Source organism: Sus scrofa, chromosome 6 (genome assembly GCF_054392235.1).
Source record: "Sus scrofa isolate SSC_HxYL_T2T_F1_AM1 chromosome 6, Sscrofa_HxYL_maternal_Yorkshire_Landrace_v2.0, whole genome shotgun sequence".
NCBI lineage: Eukaryota > Metazoa > Chordata > Mammalia > Artiodactyla > Suidae > Sus > Sus scrofa.
The window spans coordinates 154,560,926-154,578,415 of record NC_139388.1 but is presented as its reverse complement, the minus strand read 5'-3'; the positions used below and the strand labels follow the sequence as shown (position 1 = coordinate 154,578,415).

The window sequence follows — 17,490 nt, the reverse complement described above, 5'->3', positions numbered from 1 at the left end:
CAGCCTCCTGGTAGGGGTTACACATCTAGCATGTGCTCCAGTTCCTGGGTGCCACAGTATCAACTTCAAACCCCAGTAACATGCTTGGTCATCGTGTGATCTGTCGACTTTTCTGAGTGTCACTTTCGTCATCTATAAAACAGGGATTAACATCCACATAATAGGATCATCATGAAGATTCAATGAGCTCTCCAGTGCCAGATGCTCAGCAGAGGGCCTAATCCATGGAGATCATTTGGGGTTTACCACCTCTTAGATATCCCTCACATAGCCTTCCTCAACTCACAGACGGCATTCAGCTGGGACCCACACACCTCTCAGTCCCATCACCCGCCGTCCGCACTGTCACTCCTAGGCTCTGTTCTGCTCAAACTCCACTGTGAGCCCTCAGTAGACACAGAGGTCTTTGTTTGACTATTAACCACCCTTCCAGTTCCTGAGGAGATCAAGGCCATTTGCAATGATTCTCCACCAGAGAAGAGGGAAGAGTCTTCCTGCCAGACTTCAGATAATTGAGAAACTATGCTTGCTCCCCTTCTCTCCTCAACATCTCTCTGGACCTTCACCCACCAGCCCTTCCTCTTGCTTCCATCTCAGGGGCATAAAAGTCCCAGCAGCCAACCTAGGCTGACCTCACCTGCCTCTGCTGTGGGTTCCAGGTTTTTCCAGCTCCTCCAGACCTTGCTCCATCAAGCATCTTCTCTTCTTTGTATCTTTAATCTCTCTCTTTGCCTCTCTCTCTCTCTCCCTGTGTGTCTCTCTAAGATGTGTCTTAGCATCTTCCTCTCAGCCAACAAACATGTTCAGATCCCCTCCATCCCTATTCGTACAAAAATAACTCTCCACAGCCTCTCCTGCCTCCTTCAGCCACTACGCTATATCACTGCCTTCCCTATGCCTTCCCTACAGCTCACTCCTTCTACCTCTGCAATCTGGTTTCCTCCCAATCTGACTGAAACAATTGTTTCCAAAGGCATCAGCAACCCCTTCCCAAATCTACTAACCCCAGGCACCATCATTCAGGGGCACTGCAAAATTCGACCCAATGGACAATCTTCCTTCTTCTTGACTGGCATTTCTTCATTGGCCTGAGACTTCTCTGCCTGCTGGAACCTACACGCTGCTGCGCACATTTCTTGCTGTCTAAACAAAGCATTATCTCCCTTCTTTTAAATCTTGAAATCACATTCTGTATCTCTCTTGAGCCATCACCCTGCTCTATCCTGACTATCAGGCTGTAAGCTCCTGGGAAGAAGAGGGCTCATACCTAGCTCACCTTTGCATCCCTGGTAGTAGCCAGTAGGTGCTTCAACTTTTTTAAAAAAAAGTTTATTGAAATATAGTTGATTTACAGTGTTGTGTTAACTTCTGCTGTATAGCAAAGTGACTCAGTTATACGTATATACTCTTTTGCATTATAGTTTATCACAGGATATTGAATATAGTTCCCTGTGCCATACAGTAGGACCTTCTTTATCCATCCTATATATAATAATCTGCCTCCGCTAATCCCAAACTCCCAATCCATCCCTCCTTCACGCCCCTCCCCCTTGGCAACCACAAGTCTGTTCTCTATATCCATGAATTTGTTTAGATATGTTGATTTGAGTCATATTTTAGATTCCACATATAAGTGATATCATATGGCATTTGTCTTTCTTTTTGACTGACTTCACTTAGGTCCATCCATCTTGCTGCAAATGGCATTATTTCATTCTTTTTAATGGCTGAGTAATATTCCAGTGTGTGTGTGTGTGTGTGTGTGTGTGTGTGTGTGTACGTACCACATCTTCTTTATCCACTCATCTGTTGATGGACATGTAGGTTGCTTTCATGTCTTGGCTATTGTGAATAGTGCTGCTATGAACATAGGGGTGCATGCATCTTTTCTTTTCTTTGAATATTTTATATAATGATTTTTATTTTTTTCCATTTTAGCTGGTTTACAGTGTTCTATCAATTTTCTACTCTATAGCATGGTGACCCAGTTACATATACAGGTATACATTCTTTTTTCTCACATTAGCATGCTCCATCATAAGTGACTAGACATACGTCTTTCCAATTTATAGTTTTATCTGGGTATATGCCCAGGAGTGGGATTGTTGTATCCTATGGAAACTCTATTTGCAGTTTTTTGAAGGACCTCCATACTATTTTCTATAGTGACTGCACCCATTTATATTCCCAGCAACAGTATGAGAGCGTTCCTTTCCCTTGGTGGTAGCCAGTAGGGACCTCATACATAGTCCACAAATATCTGCCAAAGGATGAATGAATCAAATTGAGTCAAACAGATCAAATGGAGGTGTGGCCTTTGTTAAAAAGTACTTATGAAGATGGAAAATGTGAGCTTTCCTAGCGGCAGCGTGGGATAGCTCTGGAGTCAGACGAACTGAATGCAAAGTCTAACTCTACCATTTACCAGCACCGTGACCTGAAAAAGTTTTGTAACTCTCTGAGCCTCAGTTTCCTCAACGGAAACACAAGAATAATAATGCCTACATCACAAGAGTGTTGTAGAAAAAATGATATAGTGAAAGCAAAATGGTCCAGCCCAGGAGGACTCAGAACAGAGAAGAAGCTCCTCGCTGGAAGGAGGTAGGGACAAGAATAACCCTCGAGGGAGGGACCCAGCCTGCACAGATGCAACCGTTTCTGACCTGTCTCCAGCAGCAGCTTCACGATGGAGAAGTTCGAGTGGGACACGCTGTAGTGAAGAGCCGTGTTCCCGTTGTTATCAGCCAAGTTGACAAGCAGCCTTAGCAAGTGTGGGGAGTGAGGCTGGACCCCTCGGAGGTAGGCGGCCACCACAGCAGGGCTGGATGACTTCCGGCTGGAGACACGGAACCACTCTTGACTGATGGTGTTCAAGCTTTGCCTCTGAAATACCAACAGATTCCAATTTCAGGAGGCTACCTACCTGGGGTGCTCCAGCTAAGGTGTTAGTTTCCACTAGGAAAAGTCAGCTTCGGATGATTTCATGTCCGTGTCTTCAGCTCTCCGTGTGATTTATTCCTGGAGGACTCAGAGCTCGTGGAGTGGGGGACCCAGCTGCACACTTCGAACCTGTGTGATCAATCGGCCCCCCCAAGTGAGGCAGAAAGGGGGACTGGGAGAGCAACACCATAGCCACTGACGAAGCACTTCACTCAGAGACGGTTTGAGTCTACTGTACATTTGTCCACACAAGATAACTATTTCACTCCCTCTTTAATGCACGTATGCCAGCCTATGCTGACCCTAGCTCAGACTCCACCAGGGCTTTTGCATATTTTTAACAGGCAGAGCTGGAAAGTCACAACATTTCACTAATGGGAAAAAATGCACGCTGAAAGCTAAGACGAACAACACACCCCAATTTATGCTTGAAGTAAAACCCAAACAGATGTGCTTGAATTATTTTTGGCTTTTAAGCTTTGCTTACGACCTTCAGAGAAAATGGTCTAACAACCCATGGCAGGACCCCACTATCTGCAGTATCCAGCATCCTTGGAACCACAAATGAGGAGGAGCCCAGAGTAAACGACATCACCTCTGCATGTGCCATGACCTAAGTGTTGGAAATGGAACATGATTGGATTATTTATCTAAAGGGAAGGAGAAATGAGGTGGCTGTGATCACGAGAGATGATTTCATGTTCATTCTGGAAAGGGCACTGGAGGGGGAGTCATTAGACCTGTGGGGCCAGGCTTGACGTCCTGGCTCAGCTAGGTGACCTTGGAAGTCCTGTAACCTTTTTGAAATTTACTTGTCTACAGAATGGGGGCGAAAAAAAGGGCTGGGTCCCTAACCTCCCGTGGCTCTGCAGAGAGATGGCCCTGCACAACCTGCTTTGTCTCTAAGGTGGGGAGGGGGCGCCCTGGGCTTTGAGCCTAACGTGCGTGTGATGTCCTCTGGTAGCTCTTCTAGGCAGAACCAGTGGATTCTTTTGTGCCTGAAACACTTTTCATATATCAGAATATCTGGAGTTCCCATCGTGGCGCAGTGGTTAACGAATCCGAGGAACCATGAGGTTGCAGGTTCGGTCCCTGCCCTTGCTCAGTGGGTTAACGATCCGGCGTTGCCGTGAGCTGTGGTGTAGGTTGCAGACTCGGCTTGGATCCATTGTTGCTGTGGCTCTGGCGTAGGCCGGTGGCTGCAACTCCGATTCAACCCCTAGCCTGGGAATCTCCATGTACTGCAGGAGCGGCCCAAGAAATAGCAAGAAAAGACCAAAAAAAAAAAAAAAATTAAAAAAAAAAATAAAAGAATATCTGCTTTACCCAGGGAATCTTCAGAAGACTCTTGAGAAAGATTCTAATATTAAGGAACATAGCGGTCGATTTTAAATGAAGATTTAGGCAATAACGTAGCTCTATAATTCAGTTAAGAATAGGTAACAGGAGTTTTAATCAACATCCACATCACATATTGGTTCTTGAACAATCTGGGAACAGGTTATTTGCCAAATCAGCTAAGATAAAATACTAATGAAAATAGGTTGGTCTGGATCGATCGTTTTTACCCCTAAGGCTTTTCTGCAAAGGAGAACAAAACGGGCTTGAAAAATGCTTACCAGCTGTTACATGCTGAGTCTTATCAGTCACTCTCACAATTTGGGAAAATGTGTCTGTGCCAGTATCTCTTGATTTAAGTAGAAACTAATCGTTCCGTGTTTAAATCTCCCTGGGCCACGAAGGCGCTAAGGAGCAAACAGATGTATTTTCTTGCTTTTGGTCTCTCAACCCATAGGCACACTTCAAGGAAAACAGTAAAAACTGCAGAATTAAATGTCACAGCTCGAGGATAATGGAGACATGCTGTCCACCACCTTCATTTTACTAATGAGGAAACTGAGGCCCTGAGCACGGAACTGACTTTCCCCATATCTCACAAAGAGTGGCCCTAGGAATAGAACCTGCAGTTCCCATTCCACCTGCTCTCTTCCACTCTATCCACGGTTCTTTCAAATTGCAAAGCAATTTTGAGCCTAAGCCACAAGTGATCCTTTGACACATTCAGGGTGTTAATAGCTTACTTGGTAAATGCCTCGAGCACCAGGCCTCAGCACAATCCATCATACTGGGCAGCAGAGTTTGGGCAAAGAGAGAGCCCTCAGTGGAGCAGGATCCCAGAGAGAACACCCACACGGCTGCCTCGGGCACGGGACCCAAGTCACCAGTTGGAACTAACAGCTTAAACAGTACAGAGATCTTTACATGCTGATGAAAAATCACAGTACCAAGAGCTGGTCAGGGGTTGTCCCAGTTTCTGGCAGATGTTGGCTCAGTGCCCGGCATGCATTAAGGAATTCTTCTGAGGGTTGATATCTAAAGGAAAAAAACATATACACATATGAGTCCCCATCTGGACAAAATGTCCCTGACCTTGACTTTCATCTTTCACTTCTCAGCAACTCGAACACCCAAACTGGGCAACTTCCCAGGGTCAGGGGGCACTCCTCAGAAAGACAGGGCGAATATAGCCTCCCCAAAAGGAGGCTTGGCTTCCAAACCCTCTGGACCGTGAGTCAAGCACACTGCCCTTTGGATCCTGCAGTTTTCAAGAGACGGGAGCAAGGCACCAAAGCGTTTTGGAGGCCACGGGACCAGCTGCCATTCCTGACATGTTGGGAAAGGGAGTGTTCTCTTTCTGACTTCGAAACAAGCATTTTCTGCCTGAATGACTTGAAAAACCCGAAGGACCCAATCCATAGCAACAGATTTCTTCAGGTTATTCTTCTATGAAGGATACCCAAGTGCCAACAGAATCAATAAAATGGCAATCACTTAAGCTGGGGCTCTCTCAATGACACACACTCCGCCTGCGCTGGTACAAGGGCACACTCAGTGCTGAGAGGCCTAGGTTGGGGATCCGTGGCTCTGGCCACCGAGAAGCTCTGCTCTCATCCCCTCCTTACGGGGCTGCTAGGTTGGAGTAGCCTTGCAGGCCTGCTGGACAACCAGCCACCCTTCACTGCTCATCACTCCTTCAGCAACTGGGCTGGGGATGCTGATAATGATAATGGTACCTGCTCTTCTCATTTATCCCATTTATGGAGAGCCTACCCTGTGGCGGGCACTGCAGTACACACTTCACATACGTTTTCTCATCCAGGCCTCAGATCAAACCTTTCCGCCTGCTACTTCCCCACTTTACAGATGAGGATACCGAGGGGACCCCACGCTTAAGTACCTTATCTAAAGTCACACAGTGGCGGCCATAGGATTTGAATCCAAGGATGTCTGACTCCAAAGGCAGTACTCTTGTCATCATGCCACGTGGCCTCCCATAATTTTAAAAGACAGGGTTATGACAGCACAGTCAGTGGGAGAGGGAGAAGAACACGTGACAGACGCCGAAAAGACCTGGGTCAAACACCCATGCCGCGAGCTGTGTCACTTAACTTCTCTAAGCCTCTGTTTCCGCATCTGTAAAGTGGGGCTTAGAATAATTTCTACCTTACGGGTTGTGAGAAGGGTTACATCAAGGGAGAACACCTAAAGCCCTTTGCAGTGCCAGGACCAGATTAGCTTCGTATGCCGACCTCTGTCTCTGACATACATCCCACGAAGGCAGGAGTTAGACCTGTTTCGTTCAACCAGTACCCGGCGCAGATTAGCAACTCAATGAGTATTGGTAGCTGGATGGATACATGAATGAACAAATCAACACGTGACTGGATAGAAGGGTGAGTCAAGGCTCCTGCCCTTTCTCAGAGGATCAAGTGCCCTGTCTGTACCCATCTGACGTACCTCTCAGCCTTGGGATGGGAGAGCTCGTCCCCAGGCCCACTTTCCTGGCCTGTGTGGCAGGTGCCCTCAGCGACAGCCTGCCCCGCCTTGCCGCTGAGGTGGGCATCCTTGCCCCGCCTGTGCTCTGGGCCATCACATGTCTTCTCGGCCTCACTGTCGGACACATCCTCCGGGGAGCTGTCTTCACCACTGGTCTCCTCACTCGAGGTCGTCTCGTAGCTGAGGAAGGAGACAAGGTCACTCGTCCTGTGCTTCCTGCCCAGTGCCCGTGTCAACACAAACGAGAACTAGGTGGGCTTTAGAGAGCACTTCCCTGCTTGCTAACCACATCTCCCACTCTCTACACCCCAGGCCTGAGCAAAGGGATTCCCTGAGTCCTTACTGTCAGAGACACTTGGGTTTAAGAGCTCAGACTCTGACCCTGGAGGCCATTTGGGGAGAAAAGGTCATTAACTCAACTCTTGGTGATGAATACACAAAAAGACGGTGGCCTAATTGGCCAATGCATGTAGATGATGCAGACAGGCAATCTCACGTTCTCTCATGAAAGCATCTGATCCTGAAATGCTAATGTCCTGTCCAGCGAGAGGGACCCAGATCTAGGCAGACCTCCCCACCCTACCCTGAGTTCTCTGAATTGTCCGACAAATCAAGTCTCTGGGGGACTGGGAGACCTCCCTTGGGCCCCCCTGTTCTAACCCAGTTTATACCTAACAAATTTCCATGGGGTATGTGAACCTAGCACCTGCCTTTCTCAATTGCTGTTTCGACCATGGCTTCGAAGAGCAAAAGCGAGGGCATGGGTGCCTTGACTCATGACCTTCCCTCCCCAGCAGATTCTGGTTCAATCTATGTGCCTCTACTAAGGTGGTAGACCAGGGTCCATGGAGGAAAGTTCTGTAAGATTTATTGATCCCTCTGGCCGTGGTCAACAGGAGACCCGTGATGGAGGATGCTCCAGTTAAAATGAAGATTTCAAGTTCTGGGCCCATGGGACATTGCCACAGAGACCAGGGGAGACCAGTAGCCATGGCTTCTACTGAACCCTCTTATGCCCTTTCTCTGAGTGGCAGTCCCCGTGTAAGGCCCCTGTGTTCAGTGGATTTGCAGACCCAGCCTGCTCCCTGGGATGTCACATTCTTTCTTGTTCAAAGTCCAGATATTTTTTCCTCTACTGAACTTGGAACAACTTTTTGCTTTAGTGATTAGGAAAGTGGGGACATGTTAAATTCAGTTACTGTCTTAGAATTGCTTCCATAAAAACTCCACCTAGAAGTTCATTCATTCAACAGAAATTTACTGAGCACCTACTATGTGCTAGGCACTGTTCTAAATGCTATAACCAAAGTTCCTGTCCTAACTGAGCTTATACTCTAAGTAGGGAAATGCAGAAAATAAACACAGAAGCAATATATTCAGATAATGATAAGAACAATGACTAAGCAAGTTCTTGTCATGGCTCGGTGGAAACAAATCCAACTACTATCCATGAGGATGCGGGTTAGATCCCTAGCTTCACTTAGTGGGTCGGGGATCTAGTGTTATTGTGAGCTGTGGTGTCGGTCACAGACACAGCTTGGATCCCACGTTCCTGTGCCTGTGGTGTAGGCCAGTAGCTGTAGCTCCAATTCAACCCCTAGTCTGGGAACTTCCATATACCATGGATGCGGCCCTAAAAAGCAAAAAAAGAACAATGACTAAAATAATAATTGGCCATGGGATAGCATGATGGGAGGTGGGCCTACTTTAATTAGAACAGACTTTTTCAACGTTGGCTGCATGTTAGAACCACCTAAGGGTATTCAAATTCAATACCTGTACTGTACCTGAGACTAATTAAACTGGAGTCTTCAGGGAGAGCACCAGGCATCAGTATTTTTTAGGGCTCCTCTAGGGTTTCCAAGGTGCAGACAAGGTTGAGGACCCCTGCAGCAGAGTGGCACGGACTGAGGGCTATCTGGGAGAGGAGCACTTTCAATGGAGGGACCAGCAAATGAAAAGGCCCCAAGATCAGCCTGACTTGGCATGTCTGCAGGAAGAAAGGCAGGGAGCCAGTGGTAGGGATGAGGCAGGCTGTAGTCACGAGATGGACTTCGAGGTTTTGGTACAAAGCTGGCCTTTGTGCCGGTGTTTATGCAGGGGAGAGGTAGGACCTGCTTTAGACTTTGGGGTTAGGCTGATGCTCCCTTCTGGACACAAACTAGTGATAGCTCAGAACAAAGTGGTTTTTCCTTGGGCTGCAGCGTCTGACGGCAGGAGATGCTGCAGCGTCTGAACAGCAACCCTCCTGTGACATCCCATCTCATCCTTTCTGACGTTTCCCTGCAACAACAGAGATGCCACTCTTGTCTGAATCTAGTGTCTTCCTTCTGATCTGACCCGAATTAGCCGGGGTTCCAACCTTCCAGGCAGCCTCCCGGCCCCACCCCTGGCTGGGCCAGGTGCCCCTCTTTTGGCCTTTCCCAGCATCCTCTGCTTTCTTCTCACCTAGAGTTCATCTGAGCCTGTCAGTATTCTCTCTTTACTTCTGTCTCATCTCTGTCCATGTCCTAACAGGGAGTTAAAGGCAGGGACCATGATTTAACTTTTTTTTTTTTTCTTAATCCCTACCACCTTACACATCATGGGTATTTAATAAATGTTTGTTGAATGACTGATTTAGAAAGTATTCTAAATCCAATGATTTACTCTCTAGACTGTATAAGGTCTGGTTCATGTTCTGAGTCAACAGACATCAGTTGTTTTTCTTTATCCTAAAAAAAAAAACGTGGGTTTGGTTTGCCATAAGTTCGTTGAAGGAAGGCAAAAATTAAAAGGATGAAATTTGAAATGCAACCAATTCAGAGTTTGTCCTAGATTCAGTATTAAGATTAAATATCTTCCTTAAAGGGCTCGTGTGCCCCCAAACTCCCAGAAGGCACCTTGAACCCTGCCCCCACGAGGCGGGGGCGGGGGGGGGGGGACACCAAAGCCAAGACATAGTAAAAGCACAGGATCCAACAGACTACCACAGCTGGCAAGGCGTCAAACACATGCAAACCCGAGAGGGAGTTGTTTTACAGGGCCATTGAGATGAAGTCCCTTGAAGGAGAATGAAAACCAGATGCTTCCCCCTAGGAAAAGAGAGTGCTCAGGACAGCAGCGGGATAGGTAGTGTGGAGGCAGTCTGGGCTTCACGAGCGATGCTTACCCACCGTTAACCCCAACAAACTGAAGGTTCTTTTTGGTCCCATTACCTCCTGCACGGAAGCCATAGTCTTTCTTTTTCATTATGGATTTAAGGCTGGTCGACGGGGAGATCTCTAGGCAGACACAACATCACAGGTTAGAATGATCTTGGGGATGCCCCAGAACGCAGCAGAGCTGCACCTCTTGCTTTGAGGGGACAGAGGTTGCAGGTGTGTGAAGAGGTACAAAGGGAACTAGATAATGTTAATCAAATATTCTGAGGGTCTCTGAGGGGGGGCCAGCCTTCTGGCCCATGTTTGCCAAATCATTCTCATTCACAAACCCTTGACATGGTGATGACGGAGGAGAATTATTGGAGAGTTAGTGAACCATGCGGCGTGGGTGCCATTGTTGTCCCTCTCTTAGTCTGGGGACAGCTAAGGCTCAGGCTGGCTCCGTGAATAGCTGAGCAGGAGAACGGATCTCCCAGCCCCTGGCCCAGCACCCACCTCTGCTCCAGGGCAGCTCAGGGGTCCTTCCTGGCTCACCAGACCGTTGACACTTGTGATGTGGGGTGGGCAGGGAAAACACATGAGCAAGAGCAAAAGTCTTCTTTTGCTGAGCTCAGAGGTACAGGAGGCAATTCACAATGGGCAAGACTAGAACTAGCGCCAAAATAATGAGAAGCAGCCAATCTGTGATCCGCAGCAAAAAGCAGACTCACACGTTGCTGCCCGTGAGCAAAGCAAAATATGGTTCCACTTAACTCTAAAGAGGAGAGTGTGCAATCTCTTACAAGAGGAAGTGCCGCTTAGCCAAAGGGTCGACTTGCAAATGTATCACGCAGTCTCTCTCTTTCTTAAACACACACACACAGAAAATATTCCATAAAATATTTCAGATCTAAATATAATGTTCCTCCAAAACCAGGCTACAGAAAAGCTCTAATGTACAAGACCCGGGGAGAACCACAGGAATGCAAGAGCAGACGAAACAATTAAGGAAGGCAGAGGTTTAAAGCATTCACAGCCAGGGCCATTCTTGGCCCTAGACATTGCCTCTGCACAATGCAAATGAGAAAGAGGCACCCTTCTGGACAGGCCTGGCAAGTGTGGGCTGGGTTTCAGCTCCTATTTACCCTCTGACATCTTTGTGCCTGGTGCTGTCAGTGCAGCTGTACATGGTGGCCCTGCCGTCGATGCAAACATTAGAGCAAATACAAGAGCAGGGGTCCCAAGCCTCCACTGTAACAGAGATCAGTTTTTATTCCCTGGGGAGGTGAGTTCCTGGGGATGCTTAAATCTTAAAAAACAAAACATATGCATGCAATTAAGACCCTTTTCCCTTTTGACTCATCAAGTAAAGGAGAAATGGTTCCCTGTCTCAGGCACCAGTATTTACCCATCGGTGGGGAGGAAGAGGGGCCTGGGGGCTCCTTCTGGGGTGGAGCCTGGGCCGAATAGGCAGACAGCAGCAGGTTGAGGGAGCTCTGTAGCTGGCTCTGGATGCTGCTGAGCTTGGAGGCTGGCTGCTTGATGGCACGGGCCAGCTCTGGGTACCCATGCTCCAGGCAACTCCACTGTTCCTGCAGGAGCTCCTGGATCTTCTTCACATACTGCCCAATAGTGGCATCGGTGGGTGAGCTTGGTGGCCTTCCTGGGCGCTCTTTCCCTGGCAGCTCTGAGCTGGCCTCCCCCCTCCCCTCTGGAGGAGCCTGTCTCTTGCTGCTCCCTGGAGAGCCTCCTGCTCCCCTGACCAGACTTTCTGCTTCCACCTGAGGGCCTCCCTCCTGCTCAGCGCCTCCTTCTTCGATCCTGAGCTCAGTGGAGAGGCAGCTATGTAAAGAGGGGGGGAGGCCCACCTCAGGGCCCTGTGGCAGTGACAGCTGGGGTGGTGGCACAAGTTCTGCTGGGCTCCGATCTCCCCCTTTGTGGCTGTCCTGCCACCATAAGAGGCCATTCCCCTCTCCCCTGGCTCCCCAGCTTTCAGATCCCATGCTGCCCATAAGGTTGACCCCAATGCTCTTGTCACACGACTCCCTGGGCAAGAGTCCGTGCAGAGGGTCAGTGTTGACCATGGCATCCGTCTGGCCCTGAGCTTCTTTGGTATTCCTGCGGCTCAGCTTTTCTGCCAGTTGAGCTACAGTACGCTCTAGCTCTTGAATCCTCTGCCCTCTGGCCTGGATTTCCTCCTCCTGCCGCTGGAGGGCAGCTCTGACCTGGGCCAGTTCTTCAGTTCTTTCGGACAATTCACTCTCCAGGTCGGAGAGCTGCTGCTTCAGGCTGGAGATGCTGCCAGGGTCCACAGAGGCGAGGCCCAGGCTTTCCTCCGTGACCCGGATGCCGATGCTTCTCACATCCACCTCCACAGGTGGCGGTGGGGGGATCTCGCTGATGTTGAGCTCGATTTCGTCCAGGGAAAGCTCATTCTCAGGGATGGGTGATGGCAGAGGTGGGGGGCTTGGCGTGGGGGAGCCAGAGGTCGTGACCCCCGCCTTCGCTTCTCCGCCTTCGTGTTGCTCCTCTGCATCTTCTAGGACCACCAAGACGTTCGGGGGTGAGAAAAGAGGACTTGGGAGAGAGAGGTGATTTAGAGCCTCTCCTTCGCCCTCTGAAGGCTCAGCCGCCTCATGGATCCGTTCCGGAATCCCGGGCACCAGGTCTCCCAACTCTCGGACTTCTGGTTGCGGTGCTGTTCCCGGGGTGGAGCTGTGGAAACTGGCCAAAAATCCTTCCGCGGGGCCAAAGGCGCCGTCGCAGACCCCACCTTCACCCTGAAGTGGGGGGAGGGCCAGGGGGACGGGGGAACCTGAGTTTAGGCTTGGGTCCTCCGAGGCCCTGTTTGGCAGCAGTGTGGCTGGCATGCTGGATGCTCTCAGAAGCTGGGGCCGTGCGCTCCCGGAGACGAGCTCCAACTCCGGGGGCGCAGCGGCCTCCACCTGCCTGGCGGTCTCCGCCAGCAGGACCTTCCGACGGTAGCTCACGTCACCCCCGCTGGCGGCAGTGGGGGGCTCGCTGAGCGGCAGCGAGTGGGCTCGCGCCTCTGGCCCGGGCGACGCCTTCCTCGGCACGGCTGGGGACCAGTTTGGGTGGGAAAGAGCAGCATGGGGGCGAGCCCCGCTGTCGGGAAGGCTGAAGTTTCGGGGCAAAGTGCTAAACTTGGCCTGCTTGGCCCTTCTGTGGATAGGAATCCTCTTGATGGTGTTGCCCTTCTCGATGTCATCCACGTACTTGAGGAAGTCCAGGTCTAAGTGGAAGCCGTAGGGGGTCTCCACGGAGTAAGGGTGGCCCTTTGGAGGCTCTTTCTCTTCTTCCCTCTGAGAGGACTGGTCTTTGGCTGGGAGACACGAGACAAGTGAAGAAGAAGCACAACGTTAATGAGCACTGCAGGGCAGCCAGGCCTGATGTGGGGGATTTTGACTTAACGCTCTGGCATGGGCCTTCTCCTAAATGTTCCAGCCTCTCTAACTTACGCGGAGATGCTCCCAGCCTTTTGGGCTGTGCTGAGAAGCTCTGTTATTAAATCAGTGTGTACTTAGCCAGTGTCTGCAAGGAAATAGGTAGAGGGAATAGGTTCCAATTTGCAGGATGTCATCTCAGTTACTAGCGTGGAATCTGCCTCCGGAGCAGCAACATAAAAGAGTCTCACACTGTTCTGCTGGGTTTGCGTCATGTAGTTGCCGAACTGAAGCGACCAGGAATTTGCCAGGTCAGGGTACGAATCGGCAATTATGAATATGGAAGTTTTCGAAGGATGAGATACACAATTGTCTCAATAGTTTAAAAGAACCTTGCATTATTCAAATAGGTGGTGGTAAATCTTGCTAAAGCCTGAGATATCAAGGAGTCATGCCTTCTGCATTATTTAGGCTTCCTTGGATGGCTGAGCCTCCAGGTATGTGAAGCTCAGAGAGAGTTGGAACACGTGATCATGCACAGCCTGTGCTCTTGTCCACCTGAAAACTGCTTAGTGCTTAACGAACACATTTCGCTTTCAAAAACTCCTGCCAGGTAAAGAAACACTGCATTTTTCACAAACTAGTAAAAATGGACAAGAGGAAAATGGGACAATTAGTGTCAAGAAGGGCCCTGGGGAGTTCCCGTGGTGGCTCAGCAGATTAGCATCCATGAGGATGCAGGTTCGATCCCTGGCCTCGCTGCGTGGGTTAAGGCTCTGGCGTTCCTGTGAGCTGTGGTGTAGGTCGCAGGCGCGGCTCGAATATGGCATTGCTGTGGCTGTGGCTGGCTGGCAGCTACAGCTCAGATTCGACCCCTAGCCTGGGAATCTCTGTATGCCGCAGGTGCAGCCCTAAAAAGAAAAAGGGGGGGGGGGCACTGGCATACATTCTCCAAGAGATGTGGGACTCAGGTTTATTCAGGGCAACCCAAAGTATCAGGATATCATGATGAGAGAGTTCTTCATCACACCAAGGCACCACTGATCTCGACTCCAAGAGAGGATGCTGAGAACAAGTCAGTCCTTGGATTATTTGTATCCATAGGGGTTTGTCTCAAAGTAGCTTGTTCCTCAGGTTAAATGGTCTTTGTCCTTTGATGTTCCTCATGTGACCCCTCCCCCTTATTATCTCTGTGACATACTTCTAAACATCCCATTAAAATGCTGAGCTCAGGAGAGAACACAGTGGACAGCACAGAGGCCACAAGGCGGACTCTGGAGCCTGGTCTATATCTCAGCTCTGTGACCTTGGGGAAATTACTTAGCCTCCCTGTGTTTCATTATCTATAATATGGCCATAATAATAGGTAAGAAAAAACTGCGAGGACTGATTAATACAGGTAAAGTGCTTAGAACAAGGCCTAGCACATGATAAACACTCAATACACACTCAATATTGCAGTTACTGTCTTCATGGAAGCCCAAATTATAGAGAACTGAAGCCCCCTCAGAGAAGTTGATTTGCTGGGTACACAGGAGGGGGGTCCTCAGATCCTTTGTATCTGACTTTGTATCTGACTCTTTGCCTGAGTCTGAGAATAATAGGCCCTGGGGGCAAAATGACAAAATAACAGTAATTCAATTCACTTATGTCAACCACTATTTATTGAGCACCCATGTGGATTGCTAGGATAGATCCTAAGGCTACAGAGATGAATTGGGTGTAGCCCTTTCCTCGAAAAAAATATGGTCAGGAGTTCCCATCATGGTGCAGCAGAAACAAGTCCCAACTAGGAACCATGAGGTGGCAGGTTCGATCCCTGTCCTCGCTCAGTGGGTTGTGGATCCGGCATTGCCGTGAGCTGTGGTGTAGATCACAGATGCGGTTTGGATCTAGCGTTGTTGCTGTGGCTGTGGCGTAAGCTGGCAACTGTAGCTCCGATTCAATCCCTAGCCTGGGAACCTCCATGGGCCACGGGTGCGGCCCTAAAAAGCGCGCACACACACACACACGTATGGTCCAGTAAGTGAAATACCAAGTACAAAGCCATGTGACATGGATGGGAACAGACACCTGCTGAAGGACGTCTTCTTTAGCAACTTATTTTCCTAGTTTCTCCAGAATAATTTTATTGGACTTAGAAGCTTATCTGCCTTTAGTGGAGAGGGATGACCTCATAAGAGTGACATATAACTGGGTGTTAAATGAATAAATAGCAATTTGCTAGGAGAACAAGCAGATAAAAAACATGGTAGTTGTTTATCTCCAAAATGGCCATTATCAATTCCTGCCTTCTCTAGATGGGCGAGGAACCCCCCCATATTGAGCGCTGGGCTCCATGTTTCCACCCTTTTAAATCTTTGGGCAGGACTGTGACTGCTTTGACCAAAAGAAAAGGGCAGAGTTGACACTGCGAGAATTTCAAGGTTAGGTCATAAGAAACCTGTTAAGTTCCACCTGGGGCTTATCCAGTGCACACTCAGTGGGAAGCCAGGGACCAAGGAAGGGATCCAACCTCCCTGGGGACTGCCATGCTGTGAGGAAGCCCAAGAAGCCCCACAGAGAGGACATGTGGAGCGATAGAGAGAGATCCCTAGCCAGCCTGAGCTGTTCCAGCTCCTAGCCCAGGTACCAGGCATGGATAGAAGGACCTTCAGATGACTCTAGCCTCAGCCACCATCTGACTTCAATGACTGGAAGGACTCCAAATGAGAACACCTAGCTCCACCTGTGTTAATGACACATGCTTGTGTTAAGCCACCAAGTTTTGGGGTGGTTTGTTACACAGCCATAAACAGCCAGGACAGATTAGATATATGTCCAAGAATGTGCAGATGCACTGAGGTGCAAAATTGCACAGTCATTCCGGGTTCTTCTCTAAATGCTGTTGATATGGCTGGAACTTAAAGGGTAGAAGAGAAAGGTGAGGAGTAGAGAAAGAATTGGAAGGGGCAGTAAGAGCCAGATCAGGGAGCCATGTGTATGCGCGCAAAAAGATTTGACCTTACTCTCTAGGTAATGGGAGACATCAGAGGGTTTTTGGTGCTGATCCACAGGGTTGGTCCAAGTTGGGTTTCAGAGTTTCTGTGCAAATATCTGGACTCAAGGCAGATAAGGAGTAAATACTCCTCCAGCACCCAAAAAACTCCAAATAAGTTCCCACTCACTCACATGAGTTTTTACCAACCTACTTCCCCTCAAAGAAACTACACTCGTAGTCCTCAGTAAATGACAGCACTTGCTCTCTGTTCATTTTCCCAGGTGAAATGCGCTATATTCTTGGGCCTGGTCCACTCAGCAGCCTCCTGGATTATAGGGACAAGCCAAGTCAGAGAGGAGATATTTGTCTAAAGTTAAACAGGGGGCAGATTTATGACCCAGAAGGCAAAGAACTCTCTAAAGGAGAGACTGCATTATTTATCTGCTTATTGCCTCAATTCAGTAGAAATGCACTGATTTGCCCATCGGCCTCTGGGAGCAGGTCCAGAGCACAAATACAATAATAGCATCAAATGAAAAACAGTGAATTCAAAGGCAAAATCTTCCACAAGGGAGAGTGAGGTGAACCAAAAGAAGTCTGCGAGACTGAGCAGTTACCCAGGACGACGGGCTTAATAGGTGCTTTTCTAAGCTAGCATTATGGGATATCACACACACACACACACACACACACACACACACACACACACACACACACACACACACACATTGTGCTTCTCTGCCTGCCACTCATCATTCTGCGTTCTTTCTCCCAGTACAAGACAAATGCTGAACCGTGAAGAGGGAGCTTGATCTGATGTGCTAAGGGATCTAAGCTCACGTTAAGTTCTGCTCCTTTCAGTTCCACCTAGTGATAGGTATGCAGGAGCTCAGAATTCCAGGCACTGGGTGAGGGCAAGAATTAATTAGGACGACTGTTTCTGCTCAAAATGAGCAGAAACCCACTGCCATACTGGCTGGATTTGACTCCTGCCTCTGTCCTCTCCTAACTCTATGACTCTGAGCAAATTGCTTACATTCCCTATGCCTTAATCTTTCCATTTGTAATGTGGGGATAACAATACCCAGCTCAGAGAGTTGTTGTGCTTGTTAGCACTGGGACAGGAGAGAACAAGGCACAGGTACTCAGCAAAGGGGCCCAGAGGCGAGGATGGGCTGGTTCCAGACGGGGCAGGAGGGGATTCGCT

At 49.0% G+C, this 17,490-nt stretch overlaps 1 protein-coding gene and 1 long non-coding RNA gene across 9 annotated transcripts in view; one reads left to right on the top strand and one right to left on the bottom strand.

Annotated features, from left to right (window-relative positions):
• Positions 1–17,490, top strand: part of LOC102165354 (uncharacterized) — a 142,269-nt gene that overhangs the window by 48,249 nt on the left and 76,530 nt on the right. The window lies entirely within an intron of this gene.
• KANK4 (KN motif and ankyrin repeat domains 4) overlaps positions 1–17,490 on the bottom strand; it is a 74,790-nt gene that overhangs the window by 15,515 nt on the left and 41,785 nt on the right. For 4 of the 8 annotated variants that reach the window (XR_014808118.1, XR_014808117.1, XR_014808116.1 and 1 more), the window contains 5 exons: positions 11,308–13,242; positions 9,975–10,040; positions 6,739–6,957; positions 5,226–5,313; positions 2,664–2,883 (listed from right to left, as the gene is read on the bottom strand). Coding sequence is in view for 4 of the 8 variants with exons in the window: in XM_013988892.3 (XP_013844346.3) it covers positions 2,664–2,883; positions 5,226–5,313; positions 6,739–6,957; positions 9,929–10,040; positions 11,308–13,242 (2,574 nt within the window). In the remaining 4 variants the exon portion in view is untranslated. Of the gene's footprint in view, positions 1–2,663; positions 2,884–5,225; positions 5,314–6,738; positions 6,958–9,928; positions 10,041–11,307; positions 13,243–17,490 lie in introns of all 8 variants that reach the window. The other 4 variants (XM_013988892.3, XM_013988889.3, XM_003127954.5 and 1 more) reach the window with 1 other exon arrangement.